Source organism: Pogona vitticeps, chromosome 4, assembly GCF_051106095.1.
Source record: "Pogona vitticeps strain Pit_001003342236 chromosome 4, PviZW2.1, whole genome shotgun sequence".
Lineage (NCBI taxonomy): Eukaryota > Metazoa > Chordata > Lepidosauria > Squamata > Agamidae > Pogona > Pogona vitticeps.
Genome location: NC_135786.1, coordinates 52,230,848 through 52,251,288, shown reverse-complemented (window position 1 = coordinate 52,251,288; position 20,441 = coordinate 52,230,848). Strand labels below are relative to the sequence as shown.

Sequence of the window (20,441 nt, the reverse complement as noted above, 5' to 3'; positions counted from 1 at the left end):
TAGAGAGAGCGCGCGTAAGAGAGAAAGAAAGCAGGGACTGGCGTGGTGTGGTTTCTCCACCTAAACGGCTGATTCATCCCCACGGGAGAGAGAGAGAGCGCCTTGTGGGCCAGGCTGGGGAAAGCGAGCGTCTTCAATGAGCTTCTCCTCTTTCTCTCTCTCGGTGTCTTTCCTGCGCGTGTGGTGGCCGCCGCGTCTCCTCCTCCTCTCGCAGGACTCAGTCCGATGTCCCAGGTGAGAACCGAGCTCCCCAGCCGCTCTTCGGACTCTCACAATGGAGACCCTCTGGGCGATCCCGCGCCCGTCCCAGCAGCCCCCAGTGCAGGTAAGCACCGAGAAGGCTGGCGTCGGGAACTGTAAAAGGCATTCTCTGAAGCCCCGGGTTCTTTTCGTGCTCCTTTGCGTCTTTCAAACCGTCGGACCTTTCCTTTACTTCTGCCAAAGAAGTAACGCGCGTGAGAGGGGAAAGCGTGAGGGGCCTGATTCTCAATGGCTCTGAAGCAGGAAACTCCAGCGAAGGGAGAGATTCACTTCCCCCGCCTTACTCTCTCCCCCCCCACCTCCGTCGAAACTTTGCGTGTATGTATGAAATTTTTTCACGCTTCTCGAATCCGCGCCAGTTGGCCCGCATTGTGCTTGTATACGTACGCGCGCGCACAGAGTCTGGCGGTGCAGCTCGATCCCCCTCCCCCAAGTAATGACCGAAGGAAGAGCGCTTGGTTCCTCTCCCCCCCTCCACACACACACACATACACACACCAGTTACGGCGCAGGCCCAGCTTTTGTGTTTTGGAAACTTTTCCCTCTCACACCAAGTTCTTACAAGTTTTTCCCTCAGAAGTTCTACGCGCGAGCCTCAGCGCCTTGGCTCTTCCATGGAGTGTGCGTGCGTGGGGGTGCGTGTGCGTGAAATGATGTCTCCTGGAAAGCCGAGGGGCGTCCACGAGAGTACATTTGCTGGGGGCGTTTGTGTGCGCCAGAGGGTCACTCTCGGGCTCGCCTTCCCGCCCTCCTTCCCGACGAAACCCACCATTTCCTTTGCTCTCCCCCCTCCCCCCAAAAAAGCCAATTCTCTGGAGCGTCTTTCCTCTTTGGCCGCTCGGGAGCGTTTTGCAGGCTTTGCAAAGGAAGAGGAAAAGGTGTCCCGTTGCCGTGCGTTTCAGTCTGATCTCTGTTGCAGACTTTGGGGGCTTAGGGGGCGGAGACTGACGGGACCTGCCTTTCCTCACGAGAACTTTTGTCTTCTCTCAGACATCGTGTGTTGTTGGCTCTGGGCCAAGTCCTCATTTTCCAAACCCTCCAAGCCCTGATCATATTAAACTTAATAACATCCTCTCGTTCCCCTCCTAAGCCAGGAAAGAGCCTTCTATTTTGTTCGGTCTAATCCTTTCAACAGATCTCGCTTCAGGCTCTGTAAATGGGGTGGGGGAATCCACGTTTCGTCCTCCGAAGCGAAGAATGTGCATTTTCCTGTCCTTATGGCAAGCATTGGCAACAAAACTGCATTTGGGATTTGGAGGGAGAGGTGTTCTCAGAGGTGCTCCCTTCTCGGGGCAACTAACACCCAGTTTTCTTGATGGGGAAGATTCTTTTCAAAGCACAGTAGATTGAGGGGTTGTGGGCAGACCTTGGACACATGTGGTATAGCTGTTTCACTATACCATAAATACAGCAGTCAGCGCCCAGTTTTTTTTAAGATGGAGTAATTTTTTTTTTGGCAAATCTTTGGTTGGCCCATTCTCCAGCACAAATAATGCACTGGAATCCTATGCAACACTTCCCTGAATTGCTTTACATCCTAAATACAGTTTCTTCATTTCTATACAGCTGACAGCATGCATGGCCCTACCAAGTACAAGGGGGAAAGTCCCTACCCTGAGGAACTTGCAGTCTGACTTTGGACACAGGAAAACAGCAGAAGAGGGGCCAATAGGGAGAAACTGTGAAGGCAAGATTTTGGAACGTTGCCTCACCTCAAACTATTTGGGCATCACTCTGGATCGAACCTGATCTACAAAAACACTCTCCAAACAAAAAGTTGTTACCTGAAATAACATACTTATAAAACTGCCTGGGTCAGACGGGACTGTACACCCACAAACAGTAAGAACAACATTTTTGTCTGTGTGCGACTCCACAGCAGAATATGCTAGTGCCTTATGGTATAAATTAGCACATGCCAACAAGTGGATGCAGCTCTTAATGAATCATGCAGGATTCTTACTGGTTGCCTGATAATTGAAAAAGTCTACTATTGGGCTGGCATTGCCCCTCCAGAAGTACGTCAAGGGGTACTAGCAAATAATGAACAAAATAAGGTAATACAGCACCAAACCCATCCACTTTATGGACACCAACTCCTTAGATGATGGCCAAAATCCAGGAAACGTTTTCTACATATCTCAAACTCTAAATATTAAACCAGAAGAGGCTAGGCTAAACCTATGGAGAACACACCTTGCCAAATGGATGAATACTGAAGAATGTCTCCCATGGAAACAAGATTCTGGCTGGACCAACTAGAAGTTACTTAATAGACTTTGAAGCAAAGTAGGGAGATCAAAGAATAATCGAGTAAAATGGGACTACTGTTTATTTGGCCGTGGAGAAATGTAGTTAATATAGCACATATGTACTTGCAGTTTATACCCCACCACACATACAAAAAAAGATATAGGAAATGGCGAAGATAAAGCTATTGAAATAGCCTGCTTCTGGTCAGAAATAGTCTAATTACCTTAACATTTGATTTGTTCTTAATTTTACCTGTGTTTCATATTTTAAATTGTACAACATTCTAATACAAAGAAAGAAAGAAGAAAGGGCTAAACAGATAAAGAATATGGCTAGAATCCTACTGGAAACACAGAACACTTAAGGCCTCTGTGGACAAATAGCCCTGCATTTGCCACCTTGCAGTTATGCAAGTGGAGATTGTCTTCAAAGGATTTCTGCTTACACAAGTTCTTACTGGATTCCCATTGCACAAGCAGTTGGAAAGGATGAACCATGCATTGGACTGAGTGTTCCGGCCACAGGTCCTCAGCAGCAGGATACTAACCTATGTATTTGTTTACTTTTCATTTATGGTTACAAGGCTAATCACAAGAACCCCTAAAGTAGGTCAATATATATTTATTTTGTTTATATCCATTTTTTGCTAATTTTCAGATCTTAGAGCAACCTAGACAGGCTCTCAAGGTGGCTTAGACTTATCCAAGATTACCCATTGAGTTTTTTGGCCATGTGGGGATTTGAGCCTGGGGCTCTTCTGTCCTTGAGAGACTGGCTTGTCTATGGCCTTCCCATATAATTGTAGGGTGGAAATCTGAACATCACACTGGCTTACTTAATCATAGCTTGTGCTTTCAATAAGTATGTTATATCAACTTTGTACTTATAATTTATTTTAAACATGTGATGGACTGTCACATGAACACAACATCCCTGCTGGGTCAAACTGAAGCCTTATTAGGCCTGCATTTTTTTTCCCCTCCAGTGGCCAACCAGGTGCTGCTGAGTAGCTGCACAAGTAGGCAAGAACACAGCTACTACCTTCATGCCTCCCAGAGACTGAGAAGGAGAAAAATACCACTTCTGATGCTGGATGTGTTATATAGTCATCATGAGCCACATGCAGCTATTGTCTTTGCCAGCAAACTGGAGCAAGTTCAGAGGAGGACAACAAGGATAATCAGGGGATTAGAAACCAAGCCCTATGAGGAAAGACTGAAAGAACTGGGCATGTTTAGCATTGAGAAAAGAAGACTAGGGGAGCCATTCAGATGGGCAGAATGCTCCAGTAATATTGTGTGGCCAGTGGAGGGTGTCTTTCTCAACATCAATTGACTAACAGATATCATATCAAAGTGCTTTGTTGAGAATGTAACAATTCCAAAGCTAATTTTTTTATATTTCCCCAAAATATGGAGATAAAGGGGAAAAAATGGAAAGATTATATCACTGTATCTATCAAAGTCTATGGTAGATGATGTTGATACTGTGACCCTGGATCAGCCGCTAACAATACAAAAAGAATGCTACAGTATTTACCAACTGCTAAAGTATATATTGTCCAGTTCTAGCAGAAAGACAATTGGCAGAATATTTAATCATTTGAAGAAGCTGTAGTTATAGCTTTGACTTATATATTGATTGTAACACAATGCATTATACATAAACTACCTTTACCGCATACTGTGAAGGTTGGATCACTGAGATAGTCTTGAAATTCACTATAGCAAATTGCATTTGAAACATAACCTTACTGTTCAGACACCTCATGGTAGAAAAAACTCAATGAGTTTTTTTTTCAGAAGGACTGCCCTTTATATGAGAAGTAGTGGACCTCAATTAGTACATTAGCTAAGAGCATTCAGAAATGTCAGTTCAGCCATGAATGCAAGACAGACATTTTCTGCCTCATATTTCCTGTCTGCAGTACAAAATGAAACAGATCTGTCTTGAAATGGTTGTTGTAAAAATTAATAATTTGTGCAGGATATAGAATGCTGAAAACATTGTGCAAATGACAGTTTTTTTTGTTGTTTTTTTTTTTGCTCTTGTAAGGCAACTCATTTAAGGGATATATAAGTTAATCCTTTAAAAAGTCTTGCACCCAAGAAAACTGGGATTTGACAGGAACTGCTCATGTTACAATAATGCCTAGAAACAATTTGAAGTCCTGTTGTGCAAGGCACTGCAAAAATATACAAGAAAACAATGACTCAATTTAGACAGTCGGTGGAGGCTACATAAATCATGGCTTAAGAAGCCAGGAACAAGTATCAGGGCTGAATGCTCCTCTCTCATGCCTACTTCCATCTTTAAGTCACATGACAACTTTGGTGCAATGGCCTTATCATCTTCTCCTTATATGTGCTTATTATATCTGAAGTGGAAAATTCTGGCTTTCTGCATGTGAAGAACATGAGGTAAAGGGCAGTGCCTTGTCCTCCGTGTTTTTTGAAGCCTTGAATACTGATTTGAACAAGTCCAGGCCAGTAACTGCTTAGAAAGCTAGTGTTGTCCATTCCAGTCATCACAAAATGTTGTCTAGCATCTTCCCTGATAAATCATGGGATTCTCAGAAGTACGCAAAGACTGAATGTTCCTGGTTAGAATTGCTGAATCTCAAGCAAACTTCCAAGAATTTTATTTCTAGGACAAGATATCTACTTGTATGTATGCAGAGATGCTATCTATCATAATAACACTTAGATGATAACATTTAGAAAGGGAAGTCAGTGGTCTTGTCCTTTGCAGGCATCTCCATTCTAAAGCAAGGTCAAGAGTTAGATTAATCTTCATAGATATAAATCACTGTATGGAATGTTTTAAGAATCTGAACAGCTTTGCCAGCCTGTCACACACCCTTGGTATGTCAAACCTATAATCACAACTAATAGAAGCCTTTTCCTCCCATCCTTCGCTGTGGAAAGTTAGTGCAGGGTTTAAAGCCATTGTTAGGCAGCCTTGGGCAACAACTGCTCTCTTTAGCTTTTTGATATTCGACTAACTAGTCTTAGATCATGGTGGGTGATCTTTCACCTTTTAGATGTTGTTGGATCACAGCTCCAGTCAACCCCATGGAACACAATCCATGTTCTGAGATGGTGAGAAGTGTAGTCTAACAACACATTGAGATGTGCAGTTTGCTTGGCCTTGCCCTAGCCACCAGCTGTATGCTACTGTCTCATATGGTTATCACATGACATTTCTCTGGGAAGCATCACTTCCTGGTATCTAACATCCAGGATTTATATCTCATGTTTTTTGGGGAAGATTAATAATGGGAGAATTACCTGGACTTTTAAGGTAATTAAACAATAGACTGAATCAAGAGAGCTGATTTGTTTATTTACTTGTTAGATTTTTACCCTACTTTGCAGACAACTATTATCTCCAAAAGTGTCCCACATCATAAAACAACAGAGAGAAGATCTGTTGAGTTTATAAACTAGAGAGGAGATATACACTGAAAGAAGAGTGGAAGGAAGATGAGACAGACCTGTTCTTCAACTTGAAGGCAAGGATGGACAATATCTGTACTAGACAACTAAAAAAAGGCATAAATATATGCTAGCTATTGACCCTGTACAGATCTTCATCAAGTTGGGCACCACAGAGCTAGGGATAGTGCAGAAAAACAAAGCAGTTTCAAAAATTGTGGTCAGATGTGCATGCTGCAACCCTTTGTTAAAAGTAAGTTTCAAAATGGGGGCACAGATTCAAATCAAAGACGGTAGGTTTCAGATTCTTCCTCAGATGGTGCAGATGGGAACATCTCTCTCCCCCAAACTTGTTAGATAAAAGGCTGCCTGTTAACTTTTACATTTTTTTCTGTAATACTTAGAGCTCTGTTGTGCCCAGCCTGATGAAGACCTGTATGGGGTTGAAAGCTAGCTTATGTCTGTAGAATTTTTAGATGTCTCACAAAGGTATCACCCATCCTTGGTTTTGGATTGTGTACAAGGACCAGAAGGTTTTTCGAAGAAGGTGGTTTGCTGTAATGAGCATATAAGTGCAACTCTGCTGGCCAAGATCATGTTGACTTGCTGATAGTCTTGCTTGAACACTAGTTATTGGCTCTTTGACTTGTCAGTGAGGCCACTGTGCTCTTTCTTCAGCAGTTCCAATTGTTCCTTCTGGCAGGAGGTGTACTAGGTGAGAGTGGATGCAGGTAAGAAAATAACTTATTTGGTGCTGCCCAACCTAGGATCTTCAGATATTATTGCACTACATCTCCCATCATCCCTGACCATTGATCATCTTGAGTTGGAATTATGGGAAAATACAGTCTTGCCACTTCTAAGGTTCCAGTCATTGGGAACAACTTTGGGAAAGGAGAGAAAGTCTAGAAAGGATAGTCTACTCTGCTCCTTTCCCTTGTCTGGATGTTGGAGATTCTTTGGGCTTTGTGACCAAAAAAAACAAAACAAAAAAAACACCCAACCTTGAGGGCTAATTGGAAATTAGCACTTTGTTTTTCTGTCTCACGATTCTCCATCACTTATTGGATGTTCATGCATTTGAGCTTCAGAAAGTCACTTTTTTTTTTACTATAGTTCTCAGCATCTCCCAGATTCTGACTGGGGAAATTTGGGAGTTAAACATAAAATAGGCTGTCCAAAGCTGTCAACTTGTCAACATGCCTGTGCACACATAGCTAGACCTGCATATTTCATATTTTCTCAATAGTTATGATTAATACATGGAAGTCAGAGGCAAAGCCACGAGGGGCACACAGTTATGGCAGGGTATGTCTTGCTCCTCTATCCATGAATTGGATCTACACATGGAAGGGGCTGAGTGAGCTACGTTCTCTTAAAATGGAAGTATTAGAAAGGATGAATTGTTATCCCTCATAGCTATGGCAACTTAAGAACACAAACTCAGCAGGTTTGCACAAGTAGACCATTCTGAGTCTACATTATATTCACTGAGACTTCGCTTGCACATATTTTATGTAGACTGTATTGTCCCATCCCCTCTCTTTTTTCCTTCCTTCTAGTACTCCATTTCGCCCCTGCCCATCCCTTTCTCTCTGCTTTGCATTCAGGAGATTCAGTAGGCTAAACTTGGGTGTTCACTAGCCTGCTTTGTTTGTTTGGCCCAGGGAACTTTCTTCTTGACTGCCCTCTGTAATGGTTTCTGCAGGCTGCATTAGCAGAAGGGGGCATCTCACAGGCATACAGAGCAGCTTTCTAACCATGCTCAGCAAGTTTGCCCTGAGGTAAAAGGCGCATTTGAATGTCATTCTGTGTCCAGACTCTGCCTCAGCTGAGCTTCTTATCCTCTTGGATCATTCCAAACAAAGCATCTTTCAGAAGAGTGTTCTGCTGATGGTTTGCTTGGGGTTTGGTCTATCCAGCCAAAAAGAGACTGCTGATGTGGCCTCCAATCAGTCCATTGTTCTGCCTAAATGCTTAGCCTCTCCATATGGGGACCCTTCTATGATATATTAAAGCCATAATTTTATGTGTCAGTTCTTTGGCTGGCTGGATGCACAGGCTTCAGTGGAAGGCTTCGCTACTTAATTTTGTGGCAGGTAAAAATGGGGAAAAAATTCAGCATGGCAAAGGAGAAGCTGAGTTTATTCTTCCTCTCTGAGATTGAGATTGATCTTGTCATTTTGGGATGTGTTTTCTCCTGTCTTTGAAGGTGGAGCCTTCTAAGCATCTGGTTGAGTGTGCTGAGCCAATGCAAACAGGGGATTTATCCCTTTGCAAGGAAGGATTTGTGCTGGAGCCAATGCGTGGAGCCTGTGCAGATGGGGAAGGACTGAGGGAGAGGGAACAGGCAAGAGATGGAAAAGCTCTGATCATACATGCCTGAAGCAAGCCTACTGTATGAGAATTATAAGATCGTGTACATGATAGAGCATATGTTCTTCAGGGGTAAGCTTCCAGGTCTAGACTCTTGACAGATTATTGCCCTCTGACTCTGTGTAAAACAGCTGCTAACTTAGATGTGAAGAACTGTCGAACTCCACAGTAAACTTCATTCATATTCATTACAGCATAAAATTGTCCAGATTGGTTGACCTCATCTGAACAAATCTCAGTGGCTATTAATCTGGATGGCTATATGGTGACTCCAGAATCTATTAAACATGCCTGTTAGTACATGCTGCAGGGGAAACACGAGGGAAAGGGCAGTGTTGTTCTTCTGTTCTGCTTGTTCTGTTCCCTCAGACATCTGCTATAAAGGCTATTATATGGGAATGCATTTGTTTTCATGGAGATTATAGTCTCTCTGAAGGACTAGGTTTGCAGTTTGGGGTTGCAATGGACCCAGCATTGTGCCCGGAGAATCCAGATAGCTGCTGTGTCCTTTGCTTAGTTTTGGCCAAGGTCTTAGTTGTATCCCTTCCTGAAAAAAGTAGATCTGGCCCATAGCTATGCATGCCTTACTAATATACAGATTGGATGACTTCATGTGCTTTGTATGGGGCTGCCCTTGAAGACTATTTTGGAAATTGTAATAGCACAAAAGGCAGCAGCCAAAATAGTTTTTGATGTTCACTCTTGAGATCATGCCACATCAATGCATCTGTCCTGGTTTCTTTATGCTTCTGGGCCCTATTCAGAATGCTGATTATTCCTTATGAAGTCCTAAATGGCTTGGGGCCAGGCTAGCTGAATGACTGTGTTCTGCCCATGGGTTTTTTAATCTAAAATCTCATTCTGTGTTTTACTGCCAAGGAAAGTATGCTTGATGGTGAAATAAGTCAGGATCCCTCCCCCCCCCCCAAGCAGCTTGGTTTAGAGGTTGAAAGAATTACTTTTACACTACAAATGTCACTTGGCTGGGGATTCTGGGATTTGTAGTCCAACAATAACTTTTCCAAACTCTTTTGCAGTTGTGAACATCTTTTTTAAAAATTACTGCTCCTGCCTTTAATAGTTTTAGGCAGTTATTCACACAATTCTTATTGCATTAAATAAACCATTTAAGGATATTTAATGATTTGTTAATTTTCTGCCTTTGATTCTGGTTTTAAATTAATCAATACAAGATATTATTGTTCTCAGTTTTTACTTTTTTCAGAGAGATGTTTTTGGCTGTAAATTGCCTTGAGGGCCAAAACAAACCTTTAAGCATAAAAAATGCAGATAGATACAGTGGACCCTTGACTTACAGACGGCTTGACTTACAGACTTTTTGAGTTACAGACTTCTCTGGCCGCAAAATTTAGGTTTGACTTGCAGACTGAGATGTGACTTACAGACCAGAAAAAAACCAAAATGGAACAAAAACGGCCTGTTACGGGATTAATCGGTTTTCAATGCACTGTAGATCAATGGAGACTTGACTTACAGACTTTTTGACTTGAGAACCGCCTTCCAATACGGATTAAGTTCTCAAGTCAAGACCCCACTGTAATTTGTTTAGGGACAGAGCTTAGTTATATTTGTGGGAGGTCTGTGATTTTGGTTTATGTTTTTTATATAGGACTCTCTCTCCATATAAAGCAAAATCAAATCTAAACAGAGAACTAGAATCCCAGTGGTTAATTAATCTGCACCAATTTTTTATTTTTTCTTTCATTTCTTTGCAGACAACTGTAGATTTGAATTTTTCTTGTATCAAGAAATTGAATTCTGCATTTATACACCAATAAGCCATTCTGAAAACCCAACACATTTTTTTTGAAAATGATTTTGTTCTTTTTATCCAGAAATAAGCAACTTCCATTTGGCAAAACATTGTTATTGTTTTATTTTTTCTGTCATTTTTATTGACTATAAACTCAGAACATATGCATTCAAAATTCATAAGCACGCAATATTGTTAATTTATATACAAACTAAGCCCATACAATAGAAAACAAATGTATTTTGATCTTCATTTGTTAAATATAAGCCTTTTAAAAAAACACTGCAATTTTCTTGGCCCCACCACCTTCACATGCGTGTTTTGTGTGAACAAGCAGAGGATCTTCTCTGTTGCTGTTCCTGGACTCTGGAACTCCCTTTCACAGGAGGCCAGGTTGGCCCCATCTTTGCTGTCCTTCCACAAGCAGGCAAAGACCGAGAAAAGTCTGCTTGAGTGGAATTTTTGTCTTTCGCTTGAGTGGAGTTTTTAAATGGATGGTTGTGCCTTATTGCTTTGAATGTGTTTTTAGTTACTGTCTTTTAGTTTCATATTTATTTAATGTTTTTTTGTGTTTCTATATGTGAGCCTGATAATTCTGTCCCCACTCAGAAGTGTTAGGTATCAACCTCCGCATGAGCCAGTGCATACCTATGCACCTGCAGTTCGCCTCTGGACTGGGATGGAGAGACCAGTGATGCCCTTGAGGGTTTGCAGGTGAGCACCAGGCCAGAGGAATTTATGGATGAGACAGAATCAGAGGGGGAGGCCTGTTGGGTGGATGTTCTCCCTGCACTTGAGGTCCAGGACAAAATCCCAGCAGCTGGACACTCCAGGGAGGGCTGGGAGACAATCTACCGCTGTGACCTGGACTCCAGTCATTGTGTGAAGTTTTGTGTCCCCACGGAGAAAGCTGCCAGGGTGTGCTAGGATGAGGAGAGATGACAAGAGGTGAAGCCTTGGAAAGATCAATGTCAGGCATGCCATTGGGAAAAGCAACCCCAGAGATGCCCTTTCTCAGCACCAGACTCCAAGTAGGGGAACCTACGGGCTTGACTGGCTACTCCTCCACTTCTGCTGCCACTGTGAGCCTCGCTTCGGCAGGGCAAAGCTTCCTGAATCCGGTTGGAATTTGGGCATGCCTTAGGGGAGGGGCATCAAGTTTTGGCTGCTCCCACACTCTCAGAGGAGTATCCAGGACCTAGCAGGGTGAGCACTGAAGCTACACGAGTGCAAGGAAATCTACAAGCATGTGTTTGACATCCCTGCTGTAATACCCCATGCCTTGCACAGCTGAGGAGTGTGTTGGGCTTGATGGAGGAGGCAGGATTTCACCCTTGACAGCCCTGAAGGACTGAGATTAGTTCGTTTGGGAGAATGTAAAAACTCCCTGGTGCCCATAAAGAGACACTTTCTGTTATATACTGAGTAGGCAATATTTGAGTTCACATAAAAGAGAATAAAGAGTTTTGCTTGAGTACAACTGACTCTTTCAATGGAAGGCAATGCGGGGGCTTCTCACAGTATATTTACTGTTTTTTAGCTTTAAATGTTATCTTTTAATTATGTAAGCTCCCTTTGGTCCTTTTAAAAGAGAAAGGCAGGGTATAAATATTTATACACAAAAATATTTGTACTCTCTCGAAGAGATAGAGAAAGAAAACATTAACAGGATCATAGAACTATAGAGTTGGAAGGTGCACCATGAATCATCTAGCACTGTCCCCCTGAGTAGAATCGAATCATAGAATAATGGATTTCAAAAGGGCCATAATGCCATCACGTCCAACTCCTTGCTCAATGCAAGAATTCAAACCAAAGTACTGTATATCTGAAAGATGGTTATCTAATTTTCTCTTGAATGCCTCCAGCATTGGAATGCTCACTTCCTCCTGAGGTAATTGGCTCCATTGTCATACTACTCTAACAGTTAGGGAATTTTTCCTGATATACAACTGAAATCTAGGTTCCTGTAATTTAAGCCTCTTATTATGTGTCCTCTGCTCTGGGATGACTGAGAACAGATCCTTCCCCTCCCTTGTATGACAATCTTCCAAGTATTTGAGGAGTTCATATTGCTTCTCAGTTTTCTTTCCTCCAGGCTAAATGTGCCCATTTCTTCCAGTCTTTCTTCATAGCACTTGGATTCTGTCTCCCTGCTCATCATTATTGCCCTCCTTCACTTGTTCCAATTTGTTGGCATCCTTCTTAAAATGTGGTGTACAGAACTGGACGCAGTACTCAATATGAGGCCTAACCAGTGCTGAATAGAGAAGATCTGTCCACATCACACTGTTGGCTCATATTTAGCTTTTGATCTACAACAATTCCGAGATCCTTCTTCCACGTAGTATCAACCTACAGGATAAAAAGAAAATCAGTACCATTAGTAGCAAATCTATCAATAAACTTTGATAATTCAGTTGTAAATATTTCAGTCTGTCCAAAAGACTTCAATGTTTCAATCAAAATGCAAATATGACAGAAGGACTCTTATAATTTACCTGGCTCTTGCAACAGATTGTTTAGTGTCTTTAATTGCTGTTATAGCTTTTTACCTTAGTGTGCAATTCTTGGATTCTGGGAGAGTTGTTATGGGTCTCCCTCTGCATCAGAAAGAAGGAGCTCCATCTTCCACCATCCTCCACTGCAAACATCCTCCATGAGGATTGAGAAACCTTGGCTAGCCTTGGGGCTCTTTCACCAATGCTGTATTGGCAAAAAGAGAGCATGCAAAGTGGTAACTAGGACGGCTTTGGATCTGCTGTATCCAAATCTCTGTCGAGCTCCATTATGTTCCCACTTCCTCCCCTGTTTTCACCTTACCTGACTGGTGTGAATCTTGTGCGGTTTGGGATTAGGCATTCCTTCTCAGGGTTTTCCGAAACCTTCCATTCAGTCTTGCTGATGCTCTTGAGAAGGTAACAATTTCTTCATGTTTGGTTTGCTCTATACCTTCTACGGTGCAAATGAAATACAGTACTCAAAGCTGAAACCATGTTGGAGTCATAGGTAATAATAAGCGTGAAGATTTATCTCCAGTTTGTGCTCCTTCCATATAGCAGACTCCTGAATCATCTTCCAGTTTCACTGCATATGCATATCATCATCAGTTCATCTAGAACACTACCAACATATATCTGGGATGCCCAGATTGAACTTGCTTATCTTTACACGGGTTGAGATACCATTTATATAAAGCTTTCTAATGGTTTTGTTTTTCATAATGCCATTTCTGTTAGCTTATCTCATCAGTAAAGAGGGATTTCTGCCTTTTATCTGTTAATTTCTTCACCACAGTCATTACTCCATTTAATGTTTAATCTTTACGTTTTTTTTAAATAGCCACCTTATCTTGTAATAATAAATAAATAAAATGGTAGGGTAACTTCAGAAGATTTTAAATTCAGCAGAAACTTTTTAAAAGAACTCAAATTGCTATGCATTCTGTATCGTCTTTATTTGAGTGAGGGGAATGATTTGTGATCTGAATTTCCTTTCCTGGGTGGGTGTGGGTGCCGTGTTCCCCCAGTGTCCCGTTGGTTTTCCCCAAAACACAGGTCCACCTTCAGACACGAGGTACTATTTTCCCCCTTTACACGCTGCCACCTGTGGATCTTTATCCACACTGTATCAAATAAGTTTCTTAGACCCAGGCTGCCAAATAAAACAGGTTTATTTATTGTTTGATTGGTAAATCACAGAAGTCATAGATGTTCTTTTATTGTTCAGTCATTAAACTTGGATAGGATTGCACTTTTGCTTGTTTGTATTAATTCACATTAACCACTGTGACATCTTATGACTTCCTATCTATTTTCTATTACTTTTATCTCGCATCTATTCTCTAAAACACACCAACTTTCCAATCTGTCTCACCACTTCCAAAACCCTTCTGTAACTCCCCTCAGTCTCCAACTGTTCTCCTGACTCCGCCCCTCCTGTCCTGCCATAGGCCCCTGCCCTACAGCACCATATGACGGATAGGCATGACTTGGGCATTCCGCCACAGTGGGTACTTGTTGTAGTTCATCCTTCAGTCTCGAAAGACTATGGTAACATGCTCTAAAATAAGTAGAGGACTTGGAACAGCGTCTAGTGTGGCTGAGAAGGCCAATTTGAGAGGGACAGTCCCTTCCACATTGAAGGCCAATACAATCTGTCCCCTGTCCAGCTCCCTGATTTTGCTGCTTTTGTGACCGCTTCTTTGCCTCAGCCTGCTGGACAAGGGTCTCTTCAAATTGGGAGAGGCTGTGATGCAATGCCTGCCTTCAGGCTGAACGCTCAACGTTTCCCATCTGTTGAGGTCCATTCCTAAGGCCTTCAGATCCTGCTTGCAGATATCCTTGTATTGCAGCTGTAGTCTCCCTCTGGGGAGATTTCCCTGCACTAATTCTCCATACAGGAGATCTAATTCTCCATACAGGAGATCTTTTGGATGAGATATTTTGGGTGTGGGTACAGTTTAAAGTATAACTTTTTGCTTTAAACCAAAATTCTCAATTCTCATTCTCTCTCTCTCTCTCTCTCTCTCTCTGGGGAACATTCTTGCTTTTTAAAGTATGGAAACACATAAAAATGTATGTTGGAGAAATGAAGTTTGTTTTTAAGAGATTATTTTGTAAAAACCATGACATAAATAAACAACTTGAGCAGTTAAGAGAAATAAAGCACCTTTGACTCATTAAAGTCTCTCCAACTCTCTAACACAGTGTTTCACAACCTTGGGAAACCCAGGTGTTCTTGAACTGCAACTCCTAGAAGCCTTCACCACCAGCTGTGCTGGCTGAGGTTTCTGGGAGTTGCACTCTTAAGAACATCTGGGTTACCCAAGATTGGGAATGACTGCTCTTTTAAAACCATACACACTATCACAGTAAAAAGAGCTTCTAATTACACCTCTCTCTTAAAGAGTTAGATAGAGCATACTACAAAGTATTACCCACAGTTGGCGTACTACTCACATTTCTTATCTAAGAAACAAATTCCAGGACCAAGGCAGAAATGGGGGGAAAGGATCAGAAAACCACAGTTTTCAGCACATAACTGAATTGTACATTTGGATGAACAGCATAGCTTTTCTCACAGTAGCCTACGGAAGCATATACTGGCATGTATTCCTTCAGTGTGAAGGTCTAGAGGCTGGATGCAACTGCAGTATTCTTCTTTGTAGGATATCCCAGTTAAAAATTGAAAAAAGAGACAGCAATAAGGAAATGGGACTATTGGTGTGATTTCACCTTTATATGTAATATTCTCTCTCTCGAGGTTTAAGTGAATCCCAGTCTTCAACCCCCTCCACACCTCCTCTCTCTTCTCTCCCCCCCCCATATCTTTGCCCAGGCTTGGTGTCTGTTTTCTGTCTCTGGAGAAATTTTTACTACAGAGCCCTAAAACAACATAAGCCAAATTACTGTATATAAATATACCATACACCCAAGAGCCAATGAAAATTTAGTATGAAGCTCATATTTCATTTGATATTTCATTCTGTTTGCATAAGTCTGACGAAGTGGACGTGTCCACAAAAGCTCACATTAAAACATAATAGTTAGTCTTTAAGGTGCCACATGTTTTTGTCTTGTCTTCTTTTGTTTTTATTTTTTTTTTATTTTGCCTTATGCTGTATGCTCATTAGAAAGTGGAGAGAAGAGTGACAGGGAGAAGAGGAAACAAGATGGGAAGGGTATTCTTCAAACAATAAGCATACTCTTTAGCTTAGCATAGCTGCTTGAGTTATACACTACAGCAGTGGTCTCCAACCTTGGGCCGCCAGATGTTCTTGGACTACAACTCCCAGAAGCCTTTACTACCACCTCTGCTGGCCAGGGTTTCTGGCAGTTGAAGTCCAAGAACATCTGGAGGCCCAAGGTTGGGGACCACTGCACTACAGTACCAAGTTACTGTTTCATGTGTATAAAACAAGTCTGGATTATGCAAGAAAGGCCTATTTTGACCTGGCATCATGTGTATTGCTTAACAGCAACTTACCATCGAACAATACTGTTGAGAATTTTGATTATAATATGTATTCTCATAACATCAGCCGAGTAAGGGAGATACTGGTTAGTAGAGATGACACTATGACACTGAGAGAGTAAAACCAACAATTTAGTCTATTTACACATATACATAGAGAATAGACATTCCTCTGGCAGCATAACATGACATGAAGCAACACACAGCATAGGAAAAAGTGATCTGACTTACAGCAGATACAGACGTTTATTTTACACATGACTTATGTACAGTTCTGTGACCAATCAGAAAATACATTACAGTGGTGCCTCGCATAGCGAGGTTAATCCGTTCCGGATTAACCTCCGCTATGGCGAAACATCGCTGTACGGAACGTAAAAGCCCATTGGAACGCATTAAACTTAGTTTAATACGTTCCAATAGGCTGCAAAACTCACTGTTCAGCAAGATTGCTCCATTGTGGCAGCCATTTTCGCGCCCTCGGTAAGCGAGGGGAGGGCGCGAAAACACTGCGCGTGGCCATATCGGGGCTTCCGGCGGCCATTTTGAAGCCGCCAAACAGCTGATCCACGGCATCGCTTTGCGAAGATCGGTAAGCGAAACGCTTACCGATCTTCGCAAAGCGATTTTTGCCCATAGGGGCCATCAGTATGCAATCACATTTGCAATCACTAAAACCTAATCGCTATGCGATTTCGTCGTTCTGCAGTGCGCTCGTTAAGCGAGGCACCACTGTACTTCAATTTCTGGTACACAAAAGTTTCATCATGTACAGAGCTGTACATTAAGTCTTAATCCTTGATACCCACACCTGAATAAAATCGATACAGTGACTCAGGTAAAATCAGCCATTTTACATTTAAGTATACAACATTAATATTTAATACATTTTCATATCAAAGTCTCAACAAATACATGTGCTACACCCATGTGTATAGGTGTATTACATTTAAGTAGATGGAAAAACTGAACACCTCACAGAGCATTTTCACCCTTGCCCTGCCCCAGTCAGGTATCAGAGCTTTGTTTTTCAGGAGATAGCAACCCTGTTCTCCAGCTTTCATGGCAACTAGTGAAATACCTGCATATGTTTAAAATAATAATAAGATTGAAAAAGGATAAAAGAACAATAAGCAGCCTTTTGTCCTTTCCAAGGGTTTCCAATTTTAAAGCAAAACAAATAAATCTCCTTCTGGGATCTGCTTCCCGCAGTTTAAGCAATGCATTCTTGCACTAATTTCTAATTGGATTTCCTTTGAAATTGCCTGTCTAGATTCTATTAGTTGCAGAGACCAAACAGCATTTCATTGGGGTATTCTTGAGTTTCATATTCTCATTTCTCAATCTTTCCCAGAACTGAAAAACCACATGCATGCCAGGCTTTAGGCTGTGCTCGTTCCATCTGTAGGATCTCCTGGGTTTGCAACAAACAATGCCATCAGATGGAGGATGCCTCATTCTATTTGTTGCTTGTTTTCTGTTTTGAATTGCCATATGGTAAGTCGTCATAGCCAGCCTGAATTGAATTAATCAAGTCGGCCATTTACAAAACATTAAGATGTAGCCTGTGAGAACTGTCAAAAACGTATTCTGCTGCTGGCATCTGTAAGGCCGTTTCTAGTGTTGAAAGCACTTCATAAAATTTTATCGAAATGTGATCTTTATGACAACTCAGTAGGGTAAGTCAGGTGTTTCATCTCACTATTGTATACAATGCTGGGGAAAGTTATCTTTTGGGACTACAACTCCCAGAATCCCCCACTTAGCATAGCCCCACTTTTTATTTTTCCAAATACTGTATGTGCTTGCAGGTGGGAAACTGAAGAAGAAAAAGTAGCTTGATGCAGTCATCTGCTTAATTTGGGACAGAAGCAACATTTAAAGTGGAAACTTCCGATTCCTCAGTTTCTTAGTTCTGTACGGCATTAGCTCTCATTCGAGTGCATTCTCTTTTCTTAACTTAAGAGAAATCCAAAGGACTTTCAGGGAGTCTCTGTAACAGCTAAGAAAGATGGTATTATAACAGGAAGATAGACCAAATTGCTTTTGAAAAATGAAATAGTGTCCTGTCAAATCAGTTCTAATTTATGGCAAACTTTCCTAACTTTTTTTTTTTTTTGCATAATATACTCAGGAGAGGTTTACCAATCCCTCTTTCTGATGATGCTCTGGCGTTGTGCAGCTTGCCCAAGGTTGTACAGGTGGCAGGTCACATAACCCCATCAGTCACATGCAGTCTGGTTTGTCTCAGCTGGCTCCTTTCCTAGGAAGCACAGTGGCCCTGACTGCACAGCCAGGCAATCTAACCCACTGAACTATTTACCACTTGAAAATCTTCCTGAGCTTGTTACATCATTTATTCTCTTTTCCAAATTAAATTGTGTTATTTGCGAACAAACAGTAAAATATGTTCCATTCTCTGTATTAAAATAATTATCATTTCTTTGTAAGTGGGACTTGAGAAGTGTTGAAACTAAAGACTGAACCTAGTCTAAAATACTGTCTGCCTAAAGGTGAAGCCAATACACAGACTAAAAGAGTATCAGTCATTTCTCAATAGTTGTGAGATTAATTAAAAGATATCTTCTAAGGGCACAGCTACACTCCCTAAGAATAATGCACATTTACTCATTGAGAAGTCACAATGGAATTCAGAATTCCCTGGGTAAATTCAAGTTAACTAGCCACACAGGGAAAGAGGAGAAAATTGAATAATCAGACTTGTTTACAGTTTGTTAATGAAACTTTTTTGTAGTTCTCCTGATTTGTGTGAGGGCTGTAAACAAGGGCTGACAACCAGTTTCTTCCTCTCATTCTCTTTTCAGGGTGGGAGAATCTAGATGTCCTAGCATAACAGCTCTGGCATCAAGCTTTTCTTAAAAATGAAAACAGCTTTTTCAATTTTTTTTAGAAAAGAAAAACTTGACTCATGCTTAGCTCAGGTTGCAGCTCCCAATGTTATGTAGAAATCTAGATTCGCCAGTGATACTCAATGGAGATGTAAGGCTTATCGGGATACTTAACACCATACTTCTTTAGAAAGCTGCTTTCGAAATCTGCCAGCAACTCATCCATGTCCACAAACAGCCACACAGCCGATTTGTCTGCAGTGCAGGAATCTGGGTACAGTGGACCCTCGACCTACGGAATTAATCCGTATTGGAACGGTGGCCCCAGGTCGAAAAGTCCGTAAGTCCAGGGTCCATTTCCCATAGGAATGCATTGAAAACCCTGTAATCCGTAGCCGGCACAAGAAGGCCCCCCCCAAATTAAAATAAAGACACCTTACCTTTCCAAAGCCTTCTGGGGTCTCCCGCTGCCACCATTGCCGTTGCCCGAGGCCTCCAAGGGCTTTGCCGCCACTGCCGGAGGCCTCTTGAAAGTCCCCCACCCCCCGCTGACGCAGGCTTTCCCAGGGTGGACCGGGCCTACCAGGGGAGGGCTTCCCCCAGTAGGCCTGGTCTACTGCCCGGGAAAGCCTGGTAGACTGGGCCTAGCAGGGGAGGGTTTCCCTCGGTAGGCCCGGTCTACTCCCCAGGCTTTCCCTGGCAGTAGGAAAGGCATCTCAGAGATCCCCGCTGCCACTGATCGTGCTTCGGAGGCACCATCGGCGGCGAGGGGGACCTCCAGATGCCTTCCCTGCCTCCATGGGAGGCCTCTCAGAGGTCCCCCCGCCGCCGATTGTGCCTCTGAAGCACAATCGGTGGCAGGGGAGGACCTCCGAGAGGCCTCCTATGTGGCGGAAAAGCTCAGGAAGGCATCCGGAGGCACGATCAACGGCCTCCGGACTGGAAGGGTGAGGTGGAGAAAGCGCCAAATTTGAATTTCACGCTTTCCCTGCCTCCCTCTTCTGGTCCGTAGGTCGATTATCTGGCTGCAAGTCGATTGGAAATCTTGTGACCGGAGAAGTCCGTACCTTGAAAAATACGCACGTTGAGCCGTGCATACGTCGAGGGTCCACTGTATTGGATGAGGTCAATCAAGTCCACAGATTTTATTATTAATTTTGCTGCTGTTATGATTTTCAAAAAAGTAACACTATTTTACCTCTGTGCAGCAACCTTCTGTGCTGGCAAATTTAAAGCGGATTCAAATACATTTAAAAGACCAAACTTGCTTATCTTGAAGCTGTGAAATTACTGGTTTTTGCTTTGTGGCTGGGGATGGTCTGCCTCTATGTTACCAGAGCTTGGGTGCCTATTCCACCCATCTTGTCGCTATACAATTTGGTAATTAAAAAAAAAAATCTTCAAAGATGTTATATGCCATTTTGTCACTTCTGATGTGTGGTGACTATATGAGTCTTTTCTAGTAAGTTCTGCTCAGTTCTTATGAACGAACAACTGTAGCTTCCTTTATTCAAT

The 20,441-nt window shown here is 42.3% G+C and overlaps 1 protein-coding gene and 1 long non-coding RNA gene across 8 annotated transcripts in view; one reads left to right on the top strand and one right to left on the bottom strand.

Annotated features, from left to right (window-relative positions):
- The window catches only part of MDFI (MyoD family inhibitor), a 79,127-nt gene that overhangs the window by 15,666 nt on the left and 43,020 nt on the right, over positions 1–20,441 (top strand). For 2 of the 7 annotated variants that reach the window (XM_072997379.2, XM_078393134.1), the window contains exons 1-2: positions 215–325; positions 3,500–10,815. The exons of 1 other annotated variant lie outside the window; for it this stretch is intronic. Coding sequence is in view for 2 of the 6 variants with exons in the window: in XM_020796460.3 (XP_020652119.3) it covers positions 226–325 (100 nt within the window). In the remaining 4 variants the exon portion in view is untranslated. Of the gene's footprint in view, positions 1–214; positions 326–1,827; positions 3,120–3,499; positions 10,816–20,441 lie in introns of those variants that run through there. 4 more of the 7 variants (XM_020796460.3, XM_020796453.3, XM_078393135.1 and 1 more) reach the window with 3 other exon arrangements.
- Positions 10,165–19,650, bottom strand: LOC144589124 (uncharacterized). The gene is made up of 2 exons (XR_013545025.1): positions 12,657–19,650; positions 10,165–12,456 (listed from the first exon to the last, which is right to left on the bottom strand). It is a non-coding gene; the product is annotated as an uncharacterized LOC144589124 (long non-coding RNA).